We start from the raw sequence: 15186 nt of genomic DNA on the forward strand, positions 1-15186 counted from the left end.
GAATATGATTTAATTTTACTCTGGCAAAGTCTTCAACAACATGAAAACGATCATGTGGGTGACGCTGTGAGGAGGTGTCACTTTGACATGAGCTCGTAATGAGCTTGTTAAGAGTCGTGTTCTATTTATGGAGAAACAGCGCCATCTTTTGGCAAGAAGCAGCCTCAGCAGCCTCAGCAGCCATCAGTGTAAAAAGTGTTTGCACATGATCATTTTTAAAATGGGTTATATATGTTTCAATATCCCTGCAAGGAAAATAGCCTATCATTCTTATAACAACTGATTTTATGTGTTCCTGTGTTTTATATTTATTAAATAGCACAATTTAATATACATTAAAATAATGAATAAAAATGTAAATAAATAAATGCACCAATCATGACTATTGTTTACATTTATTTGTGGTATATTGCACTAGAGAATTGTATGTGCTATATTCTGCTCCTCTTAATGTGAATTTGTTATTGTGTGCAATAGAGTGTCATTATTAGTGCTCCTCAATAGAGGGCGCACTTGCCTTTAGTATTCATGTTGTTACCAGTTCGCGAGCAAGTGATGCTCCGCATGTACCTGTGATAAAGTTGTGACTAAAATACACGACGGAAATTGAGATGTTGTTCTACTTTATTTCGGCCAAGATACAACATTATTGATTCATTTGTTTCTACAATTATTATTTATCTATTTTACATTTATATCAGACTATGCTTTATGTATTATACTAACATTTATATTTACATTACTTCAAAAATATGTTGATTCATTTTATTTATTTACATTTTCATGTTCATTTTTAAACGTTTATTCATCCTTTTTTTTCTACAAATATTATTGCATTATTTATTTTCCTTTTTTGTGTCACCTGACTTTCCTATGCTAATAATAGTAGGACTCTGTGATTGATTGACTGATGTGATTGGCAGAATATTGGACTCTCCTCCCTGTTTAGGTTCAAGCACCTGCTACTATTTGAGACACACACTACACTACCACTAGTACCAATACTACTACTGCTTCCAATACCTCTACTACTTCCAATACTACTCTACTACTACTTCCACTAGTAGTACTACTACTACTACTACAACAAAATAATCGTAGTGGTATTGGTAATGGTAGAAGTAGTGGTAGTATTGGATGTGAGGCAAGGCAAATTTATTTGTAAGTAATCAATATAAAATTAAGAGAAGAGAGCAGAAAAAAGCAGAACCTTTCATCCATAAATATTGCTAAACAGAACTGTATTACACCTTGACTTTGTCAGTGACTGACAAGAGGCCTGCATAAAACTGACCTGCTAATGCTCCATGTTTAGTCCTGACTCAGGCACCAGCAGGAGGCCCTGAGCTCCATGTTTAGTCCTGACTCTAGCACCAGCAGGAGGCCAGTCCCTGAGCTCCTTGGTTAGTCCTGACTCAGGCACCAGCAGGAGGCCGGTCCCTGAGCTCCATGGTTAGTCCTGACTCAGGCACCAGCAGGAGGCCCTGAGCTCCATGTTTAGTCCTGACTCTAGCACCAGCAGGAGGCCAGTCCCTGAGCTCCATGGTTAGTCCTGACTCAGGCACCAGCAGGAGGCCCTGAGCTCCATGTTTAGTCCTGACTCTAGCACCAGCAGGAGGCCAGTCCCTGAGCTCCATGGTTAGTCCTGACTCAGGCACCAGCAGGAGGCCGGTCCCTGAGCTCCATGTTTAGTCCTGACTCTGGCACCAGCAGGAGGCCGGTCCCTGAGCTCCATGTTTAGTCCTGACTCTGGCACCAGCAGGAGGCCGGTCCCTGAGCTCCATGTTTAGTCCTGACTCAGGCACCAGCAGGAGGCCGGTCCCTGAGCTCCATGTTTAGTCCTGACTCTGGCACCAGCAGGAGGCCGGTCCCTGAGCTCCTTGGTTAGTCCTGACTCAGGCACCAGCAGGAGGCCGGTCCCTGAGCTCCATGGTTAGTCCTGACTCAGGCACCAGCAGGAGGCCCTGAGCTCCATGTTTAGTCCTGACTCTAGCACCAGCAGGAGGCCAGTCCCTGAGCTCCTTGGTTAGTCCTGACTCAGGCACCAGCAGGAGGCCGGTCCCTGAGCTCCATGGTTAGTCCTGACTCAGGCACCAGCAGGAGGCCCTGAGCTCCATGTTTAGTCCTGACTCTAGCACCAGCAGGAGGCCAGTCCCTGAGCTCCATGGTTAGTCCTGACTCAGGCACCAGCAGGAGGCCCTGAGCTCCATGTTTAGTCCTGACTCTAGCACCAGCAGGAGGCCAGTCCCTGAGCTCCATGGTTAGTCCTGACTCAGGCACCAGCAGGAGGCCGGTCCCTGAGCTCCATGTTTAGTCCTGACTCTGGCACCAGCAGGAGGCCGGTCCCTGAGCTCCATGTTTAGTCCTGACTCTGGCACCAGCAGGAGGCCGGTCCCTGAGCTCCATGTTTAGTCCTGACTCAGGCACCAGCAGGAGGCCGGTCCCTGAGCTCCATGTTTAGTCCTGACTCTGGCACCAGCAGGAGGCCGGTCCCTGAGCTCCTTGGTTAGTCCTGACTCAGGCACCAGCAGGAGGCCGGTCCCTGAGCTCCATGGTTAGTCCTGACTCAGGCACCAGCAGGAGGCCCTGAGCTCCATGTTTAGTCTTGACTCTAGCACCAGCAGGAGGCCAGTCCCTGAGCTCCATGGTTAGTCCTGACTCAGGCACCAGCAGGAGGCCCTGAGCTCCATGTTTAGTCCTGACTCTAGCACCAGCAGGAGGCCAGTCCCTGAGCTCCATGGTTAGTCCTGACTCAGGCACCAGCAGGAGGCCGGTCCCTGAGCTCCATGTTTAGTCCTGACTCTGGCACCAGCAGGAGGCCGGTCCCTGAGCTCCATGTTTAGTCCTGACTCAGGCACCAGCAGGAGGCCGGTCCCTGAGCTCCATGTTTAGTCCTGACTCAGGCACCAGCAGGAGGCCGGTCCCTGAGCTCCATGTTTAGTCCTGACTCTGGCACCAGCAGGAGGCCGGTCCCTGAGCTCCATGTTTAGTCCTGACTCTGGCACCAGCAGGAGGCCGGTCCCTGAGCTCCATGTTTAGTCCTGACTCTGGCACCAGCAGGAGGCCGGTCCCTGAGCTCCATGTTTAGTCCTGACTCTGGCACCAGCAGGAGGCCGGTCCCTGAGCTCCATGTTTAGTCCTGACTCTGGCACCAACAGGAGGCCGGTCCCTGAGCTCTGGCACCAGCAGGAGGCCGGTCCCTGAGCTCCATGTTTAGTCCTGACTCTGAGCACCAGCAGGAGGCCGGTCCCTGAGCTCCATGTTTAGTCCTGACTCAGGCACCAGCAGGAGGCCGGTCCCTGAGCTCCATGTTTAGTCCTGACTCTGGCACCAGCAGGAGGCCGGTCCCTGAGCTCCATGTTTAGTCCTGACTCTGGCACCAGCAGGAGGCCGGTCCCTGAGCTCCATGTTTAGTCCTGACTCTGGCACCAGCAGGAGGCCGGTCCCTGAGCTCCATGTTTAGTCCTGACTCTGGCACCAGCAGGAGGCCGGTCCCTGAGGTCCATGTTTAGTCCTGACTCTGGCACCAGCAGGAGGCCGGTCCCTGAGGTCCATGTTTAGTCCTGACTCTGGCACCAGCAGGAGGCCGGTCCCTGAGCTCCATGTTTAGTCCTGACTCTGGCACCAGCAGGAGGCCGGTCCCTGAGCTCCATGTTTAGTCCTGACTCTGAGCACCAGCAGGAGGCCGGTCCCTGAGCTCCTTGGTTAGTCCTGACTCAGGCACCAGCAGGAGGCCGGTCCCTGAGCTCCATGTTTAGTCCTGACTCTGAGCACCAGCAGGAGGCCGGTCCCTGAGCTCCATGTTTAGTCCTGACTCTGGCACCAGCAGGAGGCCGGTCCCTGAGCTCCATGTTTAGTCCTGACTGTGCCGCAGGAGGTCCTCAGAATCCTAGATGGTTCATATGGCACTAACATTTTTGACATGTACTTGGTACATGTCTCTCATGGGGAGACTTTTGTACAAGCAGATATGCTTAACTGTCTATTCAATAGTAGCTGTAGTAGTAGCAGTAGTAGTAGTAGTAGTAGTAGTAGTAGTAGTAGTTGTAATACCAGTAGAAGTTGTACACAATAGTTGCTTTAAAGTCTATTCTGGTAGTAGTTGTTGTAGAAAAGAAATCTTTAAATAAATAAATGTAAAAATACATAGCATGTAATTAAATGACACAGATTGAACGACCAAACGCATTATTTCCTGTATGTACTGTATGAATACATGTATTTATTTAATCATGTGTATTTTTATTCATCATTATTGTAATGTGTCAAGGAGGTGACAGGACAGGCTCCTGTAAGTATAAAAAGATCAGATGTACAGTCCGGGACACAGGATACATGAGGGTCACATGTGGCATTTGAACGCTGCGCATGTGAGCGGGAGACCACGCCCACAGCTGCGTCATATGACATCTTCATCCACGTTTGATCAGACTCAGATCAAACACAAGAACCTGCTACATTCAAAGACTAACTGCTTCCCCTTTCACCTTAGTGTGTTTTATGTGAAGTGTCGCTCTTTTAAACATGCGTTTGCTCTTGTGACGGTGACGACCTTGTCCTTGAAGGTGTCCGTGGACCGTGGACCGTTGAAGACCGTGACACGTTGAAGACAGGACACTCGACCCTCGGGTGCTCCGAGCTTTCTTCTTAGAAACCGTCCCACCCCGGGCGCGCGTAAATCATCATGGCGGACTCCAGCTTTGGCTTTAACAGCCTGACATCCTTAGCACGAGCACTTTCACAGCCGACTTTGGATCTGATAGAAACAATCGACATCAGCCCTTCGCGAAATGCTCAGCTTTTTCCGTACCGCAGGAGAAAGTTGTCGAGTTGCAGTTCGATTGACAACATTGAAGTGGTCACTTCACCTTGTGCCACCGAGGCGCGAGTCCTGGTCATCAACACCGGAGGAACCATCGGGATGACACTCTGCGACAATGGTAACGTCATCTACCATCTTTATACTTTCATACTGGGTCATTCTGCTCCTTTAGGGCTCGTTCATAGTGACTGTGTGTGTATATGTATATGTGTGTGTTGTGTGTATATATGTATATGTATATGTGTGTGTTGTATGTGTATATATATGTGTGTGTTGTGTGTATATATGTATATGTGTGTATGTGTTGTGTGTGCATCTGTGTGTGTTGTGTGCATATGCGTAGTGTCAACATGAGCGCACGTGGATCCTTAAATAAACCTGCTTAAAGCAGTTGGAGCTATTTGTATCAGCTAGCAACTAAAACATGTCACTTTATGTACAGCACTCTGCACCTGTTGTTTTCACTAGTTGAATACTAGTGAGCTAAAGTTGCACATGTGTTGGTTGGACATAGTAGTCACTATTACTCAGGGTCACATCAGCTTTTCTCTCAATGAATAACTAGATGTTTACAGGGGCAGGAGCTTCTTATGCAACACAATCCAGCTGGACAAAATAATATCCAAAGGTCCAACTTTAAAGTATACAAGTAATCCTGATCAAACATAAACGTACATAATACATGACTACAACTGAAGCTTTTTCTACAATAATACATCATCATTAATTACTGGGCGGGAGGATATGTAAGGATATGAGAAAACAAATATTTGCCTTGCTAAACAAAAAAAAGGAATTCAAATGTCTCGTGTCTATGATGTTCATCCTCTAACTTATCCTATCTCCTATGGAACCAGCTGCCATGCTCTAAGTTGCACATCCATGCTTTGTCTAGCTTTTCTCTGTGGGTCAACTATCTCCTTAACCTGTGATGCACATTGGGTTATTCTATATTATTTTATAAGAAATGTACTACCTCTCACAGCCTTATGATTGGCATTAAATAAACATAACACCTTCGGATTAAGATATTATGCTCAACATTTCCTACAGCCTACCACTAGATGTCAGCGCAATACCTGTTGTGAAATAAGGTGTGTGTGTGTGTGTGTCTGTGTCTGTGTCTGTGTGTCTGTTAGTTTGTGTGTGTGTGTGTGTGTGTTTGTGTGTGTGTTCACTCTAAAACCCATATATACCATTTATATCACCTTTTCTCATGCTTCCATTCACAGTTCTTGCCCCCAAAGCCAATGCATTTGTAAAAAGCCTCCGTAAACTTCCCATTCTCCACGATGAGCTGTATGCCCAACAGACCAACCTCTACCACTACTACGGAGAGAACTCTCTGGCCCTGCCGTAAGTTTCAAGTGTCCTTATTCTATCACTGAGAATAATAATTGTCTAAAAAGTCGTAAAACTATTCTGATTACATTATATGCCTAAAACATGATGTTGTGTTATTGTTATACCAGGAAGCCAACGCCCCAATCTGGCTATGTAGGGCCTGTGCTGAGCGGGTATTATTCTTTGTGCCTGCTCTGTGCTCTGGAGTTTTATAGAGTTTGTGCTGCAAACAGGAAATACACGTTAGCTAAAGGAAGTGTAACAGTGATTTACGTCTGGATTGATGGACATTTAGCAGTTGCACTTATTTAGCCATCTTGAATGAATGTTTGAGTCCAAAACGTGTGTTGTGTGTTTTGTGACTTTGAAGAAATTAAAGATAATGCACCACTAATGTTGTTCCTAGTACTAAATTATGAGGTATGTAGAGGTAATGTCTGTGCATGTTTTTGGGCAGATGTTGGAACGTCGATGCAAACTAATTAGAAGTGCAATGAAAGCATCTTTTTGCCTTTGTGCTGTGACTGAAAGATTAACAACGCCTAATGTGGATTAAGCGTAATCAGAGTTTGAAAGAATGACTTCTGCTTGGTTTGTATGTTTTAGGCTGATCTATGCTAATGAGAACAGGATTGCTGCTTCCCCCCTTGCTTTTTCCAAATAGAATGTTGATTGGTTTGGAGTCAAAATCAATAGCTGATTCTAATATTATAATACACTTGTAATGCGCTTTAATCTCAAACACAATGGGGCAGACCGACTGAAGCGAGGGTGCCAGTCTGTGCCATCTCTGACCTCCACGATAATTAACCCACAACTAATACGTTTAAAGACATGTTTTAAGACATTTCTGAGATATTCATTTTTGTCAATATCGCCTAGAGCCCTGGTAATGTTTTATAATTCAGCTTTAAATACATGTTGAATCTAGTCTTTTTTTTACACACAGAATACAGCAAACAAGAGCAGGAACCCGAAAAATCAACCACATTGTTGTATTTCTGTTACAATAAACCCACCACCCTCAAGCACATGTTTTTCCTCAAATTCCCTTTCCCATGTGGTCTACCAAAAGCATCACTGTAATAGATTTTTCTTGCTTCATAAACTCTCTGTGGGTTCTGGCGTTTCCAAAGCCCTCTTAAAACTCACTTTAAATTAATCACTTTCTTCCAACTTTGTTAAATTGGTTCGATAAAGACAAATGAGCCAATTTCTCTATGGGGACTAATTGGCGCACGTGGCATTGTGTTCAGTGTTCTGTATATTGCCTATTTTTGTAACGCTGCAAATGGCTCTTGTGTCTTTTTGCAGGCAGAGTAAAGACAGTAAGAGGATAGTCTACACAATAACGGAGTACTGTCCCTTGCTAGACTCTTCAAATATGACTACGGATGACTGGGGTAGAATTGGAAAGGACATTGAGGTACCTATGAAACTGTGTGTTGTGTCATACGTTTTTACACTTCTCACTTGTGTGTTTTGTCTCAGAAAAACTATGAAAACTACGACGGTTTTGTGATTCTTCATGGGACCGACACTATGGCCTACACAGCTTCAGCCCTGTCCTTTATGTGTGAGCATCTGGGTAAACCTATTATACTTACTGGATCACAGGTAAATATCATTTCAGTTTAAGTTAAAAAAAAAAAAAGATTCAAAAACAGAATGACTAGAAATGATCTGATTTCAGGTGCCCATCTACGAACTACGAAATGATGGCAGAGACAACCTCTTGGGGGCGCTGTTGATTGCAGGACAGTTTGTTATTCCTGAGGTAAAGCAACATAATCAAAATAGTTGAGGGATTTCATGCTTGTAATTGATAAAATGTACATAAAACATATAGTTGAAAAAAGTATCATACATTTATAGTTAGTCAGGCCATTAAATAAAGTCTACACTGTTTTATTTCAGAGCCTAGTGAAGTTGAAAAGGCCACAATAGCCTTAGTGACATCTGTGCTGTGTGATTTGTGTCTCGTAACATTGAATGGCAATTACCAGAGCAGAAAAACTAGTTGAGTAAACTATGGAACACATCATAGACTTCCTCTAATAGTTAATTATGCTTCTGTGTTTTCTCTTCTTGTCTTTAGGTTGCTTTATATTTCCATAACAAACTGTACCGAGGCAATCGCGTAACCAAAGTGGACACTGCGAGCTTTAATGCGTTCTCTTCTCCTAACCTGGCTCCACTGGCCACCGCTGAAGTGGACATTACAAGTAAGCCAGAGGGACGGTCTTGTCTCTACGCATAACAGTCTACATATTTAATGAATCTGCCCCGTTGTCCGCTCGCTCCTTCGCTCACAGTTAACTGGGACACCGTGTGGAGGGCCAACACTACGGCCAAGTTCCAAGTGAGCACGGATCTGAACCGGAATGTGGGGCTGCTGCGGCTGTTTCCTGGAATCACTGCCGCCACTGTGAGTTCTTCCAAACAGGTTCCGCACGCAGTCGACCAGACCACAGATCTGTATCATCCCTGTGCGCAAACATTGGATTGTGTCTTTTGTGTTTGTGAAAAGAGAACTGAATAATTAATATGGCTGGCTCTTCTGTGATGGTTGGAAAATGAAATGCCAATCTACAATTTCAGACGTTAAAATGATCTTTTCCTCAACTTAATTGAATCGACATACTAATTATTAATACTAAAGCACTTCAACTTGCGGGTTTAGTTGCATTAAACTAAAAGGTGTTCTCATGCTTCCGTGTTCATGTAAAGTGCCGCCACAGCTCATCCCAAAGAAAGCAGAGGCGATAGATGGAGCGTGACCGATCACACTGTAAAGAGGGGGGATTGGCATCGCCACTGTAACGTTTAGTGGCACCTCCCCCTCCCGGGACAGCTGCAGGAGTGTCTCAATCTGCCCCGCTGGCCTATCAATACTTCCTCATGGCCTCTAACTGGCTTTATGAAGCAAGTTTTGATGAGGCACCAAGCTCTTGTGCCTCTGCCTTCATGTGTAATCCACGCCCGGCCTTTCTCATCCAATTGCTCATGGCGTGAAAAATACTGACTGAAGCTGGCACTTTTAATGTCACCTTCTCCCAGTGTTTTACGGTAACTGCTGCATGCCGTTGTCATCGTTGTGCCAAGCGACTTTATGCTTGCTAACACCTACAGATTAATTGCTCTCTTCCCTGCCATTTTTGTCATCTGCCTTTCGCATCGTCTGCCATTGCTAATGATGTGGTACGGGGCGTCCCGGTGCCAGCCAACCAGAGATGCTGGCTGTGGAGGCGTTTCCAGATGGGCTTTTAGGGGGCTGGGTGGTGTAAGAGGGCTTCAGGAAAAATAACATGGAAGAGTAATTTCTCTTTTAATTCTTGAACAGTTGAACAGTCAGCACACTCAGCAATATATTTTGATTTTATAAGATGAGCAGCTGCAAATTTATCATCATAGCTCCATCAGCAATCTGAGTCTTGTGTATTAAATCCTTGCAGAAGTTAGTTTAGAGCCCCAACTCCATATATTATGGATTAAATGTTTACTATGTCTAAAGGAGCAATCAAATTTACAATGAAACATGAATAATAATGAGTGCATGAGGCATTGTTATTTAAAGGTGCACTATGTAACTTTGTGGGTCCACCACCTGCTTGTCGCCACAGAGATGGAATTGCTTTGCCTGGAATGTTCCACAGTATGACATTAAGCTTATCTATCTCCATGGAGACAAGCTGACAAACAGAGCTGTGGAGAGGTGAGCCCGCTCACAGTTAGAATGTTTTTCAAAGTATTTTTTTGTAATTCTAACTCCTCTATCTGAATACATGCAAGATGTATATGTATATTTCCACAATATGAAACATTCCAGATAAAGCAACACAATCTCCATGGAGACGAGCAGTAAAGCCCTCATCAAAAAAGTTGCATGTTGAACTTTTAAAGGTGAAATATGTATATTTTTGAGTGTAGGGTCTGCCACCTGCTGGGATGTTCCCCAGTGTGTTATTAAAGGGGAGGCATTACGCAAAATCAACTCTAATGAGCGTTTAACCTTGTTGTAACTGTCTGTTCATCAATCGCTTATTCAGAATTGTATTATGATTGATTCATGTCAATTTGAGTATCCTGTATTGTTCCGCAACCCCCATCCCCTTCCACATCCCTGGAAAAAAAAGACTTCCATGTAGGGTGTCACGTAGCCACTTCAATTATTATTTAACCTGGAAAGTCCCACAGAGACCACAGAGTCCCTCTTTTTCTGGCGCCAGAGGGAGGAGCGTATGGTACATGTTTTTGAGTGGATTGGGTCCCACTCTACCCAGGAGTCAAACCCAGGGCCAAACAATACATTTATCTGTAACAGAATCAATGCAGGACAGATGCATAATGCAATATTGTGGAACATTCCAAACACTGCAATATCCCCCATTAGAAATAATTCTCTGACCACCCCGGTAACATTTCAGTACTTTTTGATTTCGTGGGCCTTTTAGTTAGTTTAGTTCCATCTCTGCACAAATCAAAAGGAAAGTGTTAGAAAAAGCTCTAACATATCAGTATCAGCATGCAATCAAGTGTACCCTAGGAGACAGATGACGTGCTGTGGTCGCCCAGAGACAACTAAACGTTACTGCTTATTTACGGTCGTGTGCCAAAACAAGTGAAACCTCACGTTTCTGCCATGTTCAGGTTCGAGCTTTCCTCCAGCCTCCGATGCAGGGAGTTGTCCTGGAGACGTACGGCAGTGGCAATGCTCCCGACAACCGCAAAGATCTGCTGGATGAGCTGAAGAAGGCCACAGATTCTGGCGTCATCATCATCAACTGTACGCAGTGCCTCAGGGGAAGCGTGTCCACGTCCTATGCAACAGGGAAGGTACGGTCACTTAATGGCATTCATTCTTCTCTTTTAGCCACCTACGAAATGATCACTTTTGTGTGTGTGGATGTGGTAGGTTTTGATTACAGCTGGACTGATTGCTGGCGGTGACATGACTCCTGAGGCTGCCCTGTCAAAGCTGTCCTATGTGCTGGCCAAGAAAGACCTGGATCTAGAGGCAAAGAAAAAGGTATTTCAAAGTATTCATCATTTTCAAAATATGCTATTACTATACGTTATTGACTTGTTTACTTTTTTGTTAAGAGATAATTTTGTTTGCACATTAAAATACTGGTGTTGTTTTAATGTATGCATCTTTATGTTATGCGGTCGGTTAGCTTCATCTCCAGAACAAGCTGAAAAGTAAGTAATGTTGTGTTTGTAGATGATGAGTCAGAACCTTCGAGGTGAAATGAGAGCTGATTTTGCTGGAGCGAAATTGTGTCTGAGCGACAGCCGTTTCATCCAGGTCATTGCCAAATCTCTGAGCATCAGCTGCAAAGAGGTGAGAGCAACAGGAACAGAAGCTGAGGACACACTGCGTGACTTTTAGCCTCATTTTATTTTGGCGTCTTGTCATCTCTAGTTGAAGTCAGTTACGACTGGACTCGCTTTCAAATCATAAAGTGTGGAGCACGGAAAGACGTGACTAGACTCCAGTCGCATGTTTTTTTAAAGTAATTTTAAGCCAGATTTGGTACAGCAGACAGTTTACTGGCACTATAGCGCACACACGGAGCCCAGCGGCCAATGAAAAGGAGCGAAGGAAACATGGACATCTGGGCTGAAACTTTCTATTTTCATCTTTACAAAAAGAGTGACGCTCAAACAATGACAATAGCAAGCCGTATACTTAATATTCCTGCCTTAACATCTGGTGCCTCTTTTATAGCGCTTGCTTGCGCACTCCGCAGTGCTAGGTCGCCCTCTGCGTCATATGTGTTATTTATAAAACCTCCACCAGGCGCAGGACTTTGCTTATCTCTGTGCAAACTGAGGTCCTCCTGTAAGTTCTGTGCAAAGTCTGGAGAAGTGAAAGAAGAGGAGCAGAGAGTTTGAGGAAATGTTTCAGGAAATGGTCAGAAAATACATCTTTTAGCCTAAAACAATGTTAATCCATTTCTCTTTTCTCTTCCTCTCCTGCGGCTCACGTCTGCCTCATATAAATGATTCAAATGACACAGATTTCTCTCATAAAATCCAGGGGAAACATGTCCTTCTTCACCTTTTGTTGCCTCTTTTATTCTCCATTTACGAGACTCCTGAGTGATTTAGTGTCACTGTGCCACAACTGTGAACTTCACATGTCACATGATGCTGTTTAACCAATGAAAAGTCTGGAAACACGACAGCCTAAATAAAACATTAACTATTTTAGACTTTAACAATGATTTGTAGATGAATGGTTGTATATTGTAGGGTAAAAGAGTCTTAAGTTGTTAGTCAGAGTTGTGTAGTGACCTTCTGGGATTATGTAGATTCCACTTGTCAAAACTTGAAAAGTCGTGTAGTGTGTCCCCAGTTTAAGAGTACGTACAATTTTAAATGTGTATTAGTTTTGCAACATCTTTTCTTGTCTTGTCTTCAGGAGCTGGAAGCGATCCGTGATGCTTTGACTCCTCCACTGGCCTGTGCTGCCGCAAAGATCGGAGATATCGAGGCCCTTGAAACCTTAAAAGAAATGGTACTTTATTCATAAAATGGTGATCTATTTGTAATCCAAAATTAAGTGTGTTACGTTCCAATTAAAGTGGTGCTGAATTCTAAAGAAATGTTCGTGTACATAAGGGGTTTTGAACCATTAAGTAGCAAAAACTCAAAAAGTCCAATTTGATTTTAACCAAGACAAAAGGCACACATATATTTGAAGTATTATAACAAGATGCATAGTGTAGTAATGGAAACTTAGAGGAACATGGACGTAAACATGAGGCTCGACTTGTTAGGCGAGCTGAGTTTGTCTCCAGTAACATGTTGTTTGTTCTCTCTTCCTCTGAACCTTTCCGAAATGTTTTTATGACTTAAGAAAACAATATGGTCTTTTGGTTCAATATCATTTCTGAGTCAATTCTAAACCTTTTGCCTGTGACAGGGCAGTAACTTGTCTTTAGGAGACTATGATGGCCGGACTCCTCTACACGTGGCATGTTGTGAGGGCAATCTGAAAACAGTGCAGTACCTGCTGCACCACGGAGCCACAGTGTACGCTAAAGATCGCTATGGAGCCACTCCCCTGTGCAATGCAGTACACTTTAGGTAAGACCGGATTCTAACGCACGCCACCGTAAAGCTATAACTGCAAAACCTCCCTGTTGGCTACTAGCATCTGTACCACGTTTGGTTTCCTCGAGGTATCATGTTTTAATGGCTCTTAAAGGTGCATCGTTCTTCAGAGGACTGCTGCATCTGTGCTTAATGAACCCAAAGAGAATTAAACAGAGGCCAATCCCTAAAAGCAGAACAGGCTCTGATTTTAGGCTGATGAAACTCACCCAGACTTTGGTAAAAGCATACACTAACCTATCATTTGTACTATTTAATTATTCAATTACTCTACCAAAATAGTGCTCTGGTATGTGTTTCTTCTTGTGTGATGGTGATGCGTAGCCTCCGGTGGAAAACGTTGTGCTAAAGCTGTGCCAAATGTCTCTTGTCCCTTTTTTAACGGTTGAATCTGCAAGTGCTGACATGTTTGCCATGTGGTGGCAGGTGGATGCCCTGTCGAAGACTATATGTGATTATTACCAAATGTATGCATTGGTAATCGCTACTCAAAATATTTAGCTAAACAACTAAAAATAATATGTATGTCTTAGTATGTCGACATATTAGATAATATTTGAAGAGAGAAAAGAATAGATTACATGCTGCAGTCATTGTGTGCCCATATAAGGAGTGCCAGAGTGTAAGGTGAGGTGTAGGGATAAGAACAACTGGGGAGTGTCTTAAGAACCAGTCCTACCAGCCTGCTCCCAGTTTCACAGAGATTCCAGCATTGTTGCACTCAAGAGGAAGTCTTGTGTCTCTTTGAAATACTTTCTTAAGCTTCCGATTCACTATCCACATAAAATCATACAAATAAAAGACTTATTTTTCATCAGACCCATATTGAGTCACTGGGATTTGTTTTGAAGCTGTCTTTATTATTTTAGTCTATGTTGTGTGGGTAGTTTCTTATGGCTTTAGGGTTTTTAATATTTTAAATACCATGTTAATTTGCTTTTTATGTTTTTATTTATTTATTTTAACATATACTATTTTATATTTGTATAAACTGTATTGTGTTTTTATTTTTTAAATGTGTTTTTAACATTATAAAGCACTTTGAATTGCGCTTTGTACGAATTGTGCTCTATAAATAAATATGATTGATTGATGGCGGTTAGGGTTTTATCACAACCTGCCAACCAACTCTACTCCCCTTCATATTGTAGTTATTTTAGATTATTTCAATTTAAAGTCCTTAAAATCAAGTAATTTCAAGCCCTTTTCCACATGTTAATACTAAATCTTGCTGACGTTTATGAGAGTGAATGTAGATTTTTGTTCAGTGATAGGCAAAAACTAACACAACCCTCTGAATTTTAGACACAAGGAAGTGGTGAGGCTACTGAGGAAAACCGGAGCACACTTCTCTCGTAACGAACTGGATGAAGCCGGCGTGGAGCTGTGCAGGTGAGACGGTCCCGGAAATATGACCAGCCGTCATTCGAGCCGTCCCGTCTGTCCACGGTGACCCATCCTACATAGCTGATGCAGGCCTAACCTGTCGTCCCGCTGTTACACAAACTGTAGGAATGCTGCCCGTCGACATATCCCAGTATCTTGTGTGCCTCTCTAAAGTTAAGACGATTATTTTATCTACTTATCATCGAAAAACGTGGCGTGGGACACAATACGGACTCTCAGGACTCTCAGAGGGCAGTTCTTTATCATGTAAGAGTCGCAATAACATGTTTGTCACTTTATATTGTAAAAGAAATGGTTGATAGTTTGAATATGTAATAAATACGGGAGAAAAAAACATGTAACTAAACTAGCTTACAATGTTCTAATAAACATTGCTTTTTGTTGTTGTCTTGGTCAGCCTTGCAGCCAGTGGTGACTTGGATGGTCTTGAAATCTGGAGTCTTGCCGGCGCCGACCTCACCAAACCAGGATATGACGGACAGAACGCCATT

The 15186-nt window shown here is 43.6% G+C and overlaps 1 protein-coding gene across 2 annotated transcripts in view; it reads left to right on the forward strand.

Moving 5' to 3' along the window:
* Nucleotides 1–4614: 4614 nt before the first annotated feature.
* Nucleotides 4615–15186, forward strand: part of aspg (asparaginase homolog (S. cerevisiae)) — a 12448-nt gene continuing 1876 nt past the window's right edge. Inside the window, exons 1-15 of one of the 2 annotated variants that reach the window (XM_072457894.1) lie at nt 4615–4940; nt 6055–6178; nt 6295–6339; nt 7481–7592; nt 7658–7783; nt 7860–7943; nt 8265–8391; nt 8482–8594; nt 10817–11002; nt 11082–11195; nt 11391–11510; nt 12594–12689; nt 13098–13261; nt 14594–14680; nt 15093–15186. The exon at nt 15093–15186 is cut by the window's right edge and continues 6 nt beyond it. In XM_072457894.1, the coding sequence (XP_072313995.1) occupies nt 4685–4940; nt 6055–6178; nt 6295–6339; nt 7481–7592; nt 7658–7783; nt 7860–7943; nt 8265–8391; nt 8482–8594; nt 10817–11002; nt 11082–11195; nt 11391–11510; nt 12594–12689; nt 13098–13261; nt 14594–14680; nt 15093–15186 (1848 nt within the window). In that variant the 5' untranslated portion in view covers nt 4615–4684. The remainder of the gene's footprint in view (nt 4941–6054; nt 6179–6294; nt 6340–7480; nt 7593–7657; nt 7784–7859; nt 7944–8264; nt 8392–8481; nt 8595–10816; nt 11003–11081; nt 11196–11390; nt 11511–12593; nt 12690–13097; nt 13262–14593; nt 14681–15092) is intronic. The other variant, XM_072457895.1, reaches the window with a different exon arrangement.

This window comes from Eucyclogobius newberryi, unplaced genomic scaffold, assembly GCF_026437365.1.
Source record: "Eucyclogobius newberryi isolate DKJ021-1_F unplaced genomic scaffold, fEucNew1.0.hap1 SCAF_21, whole genome shotgun sequence".
In the NCBI taxonomy this organism is placed as follows: domain Eukaryota; kingdom Metazoa; phylum Chordata; class Actinopteri; order Gobiiformes; family Gobiidae; genus Eucyclogobius; species Eucyclogobius newberryi.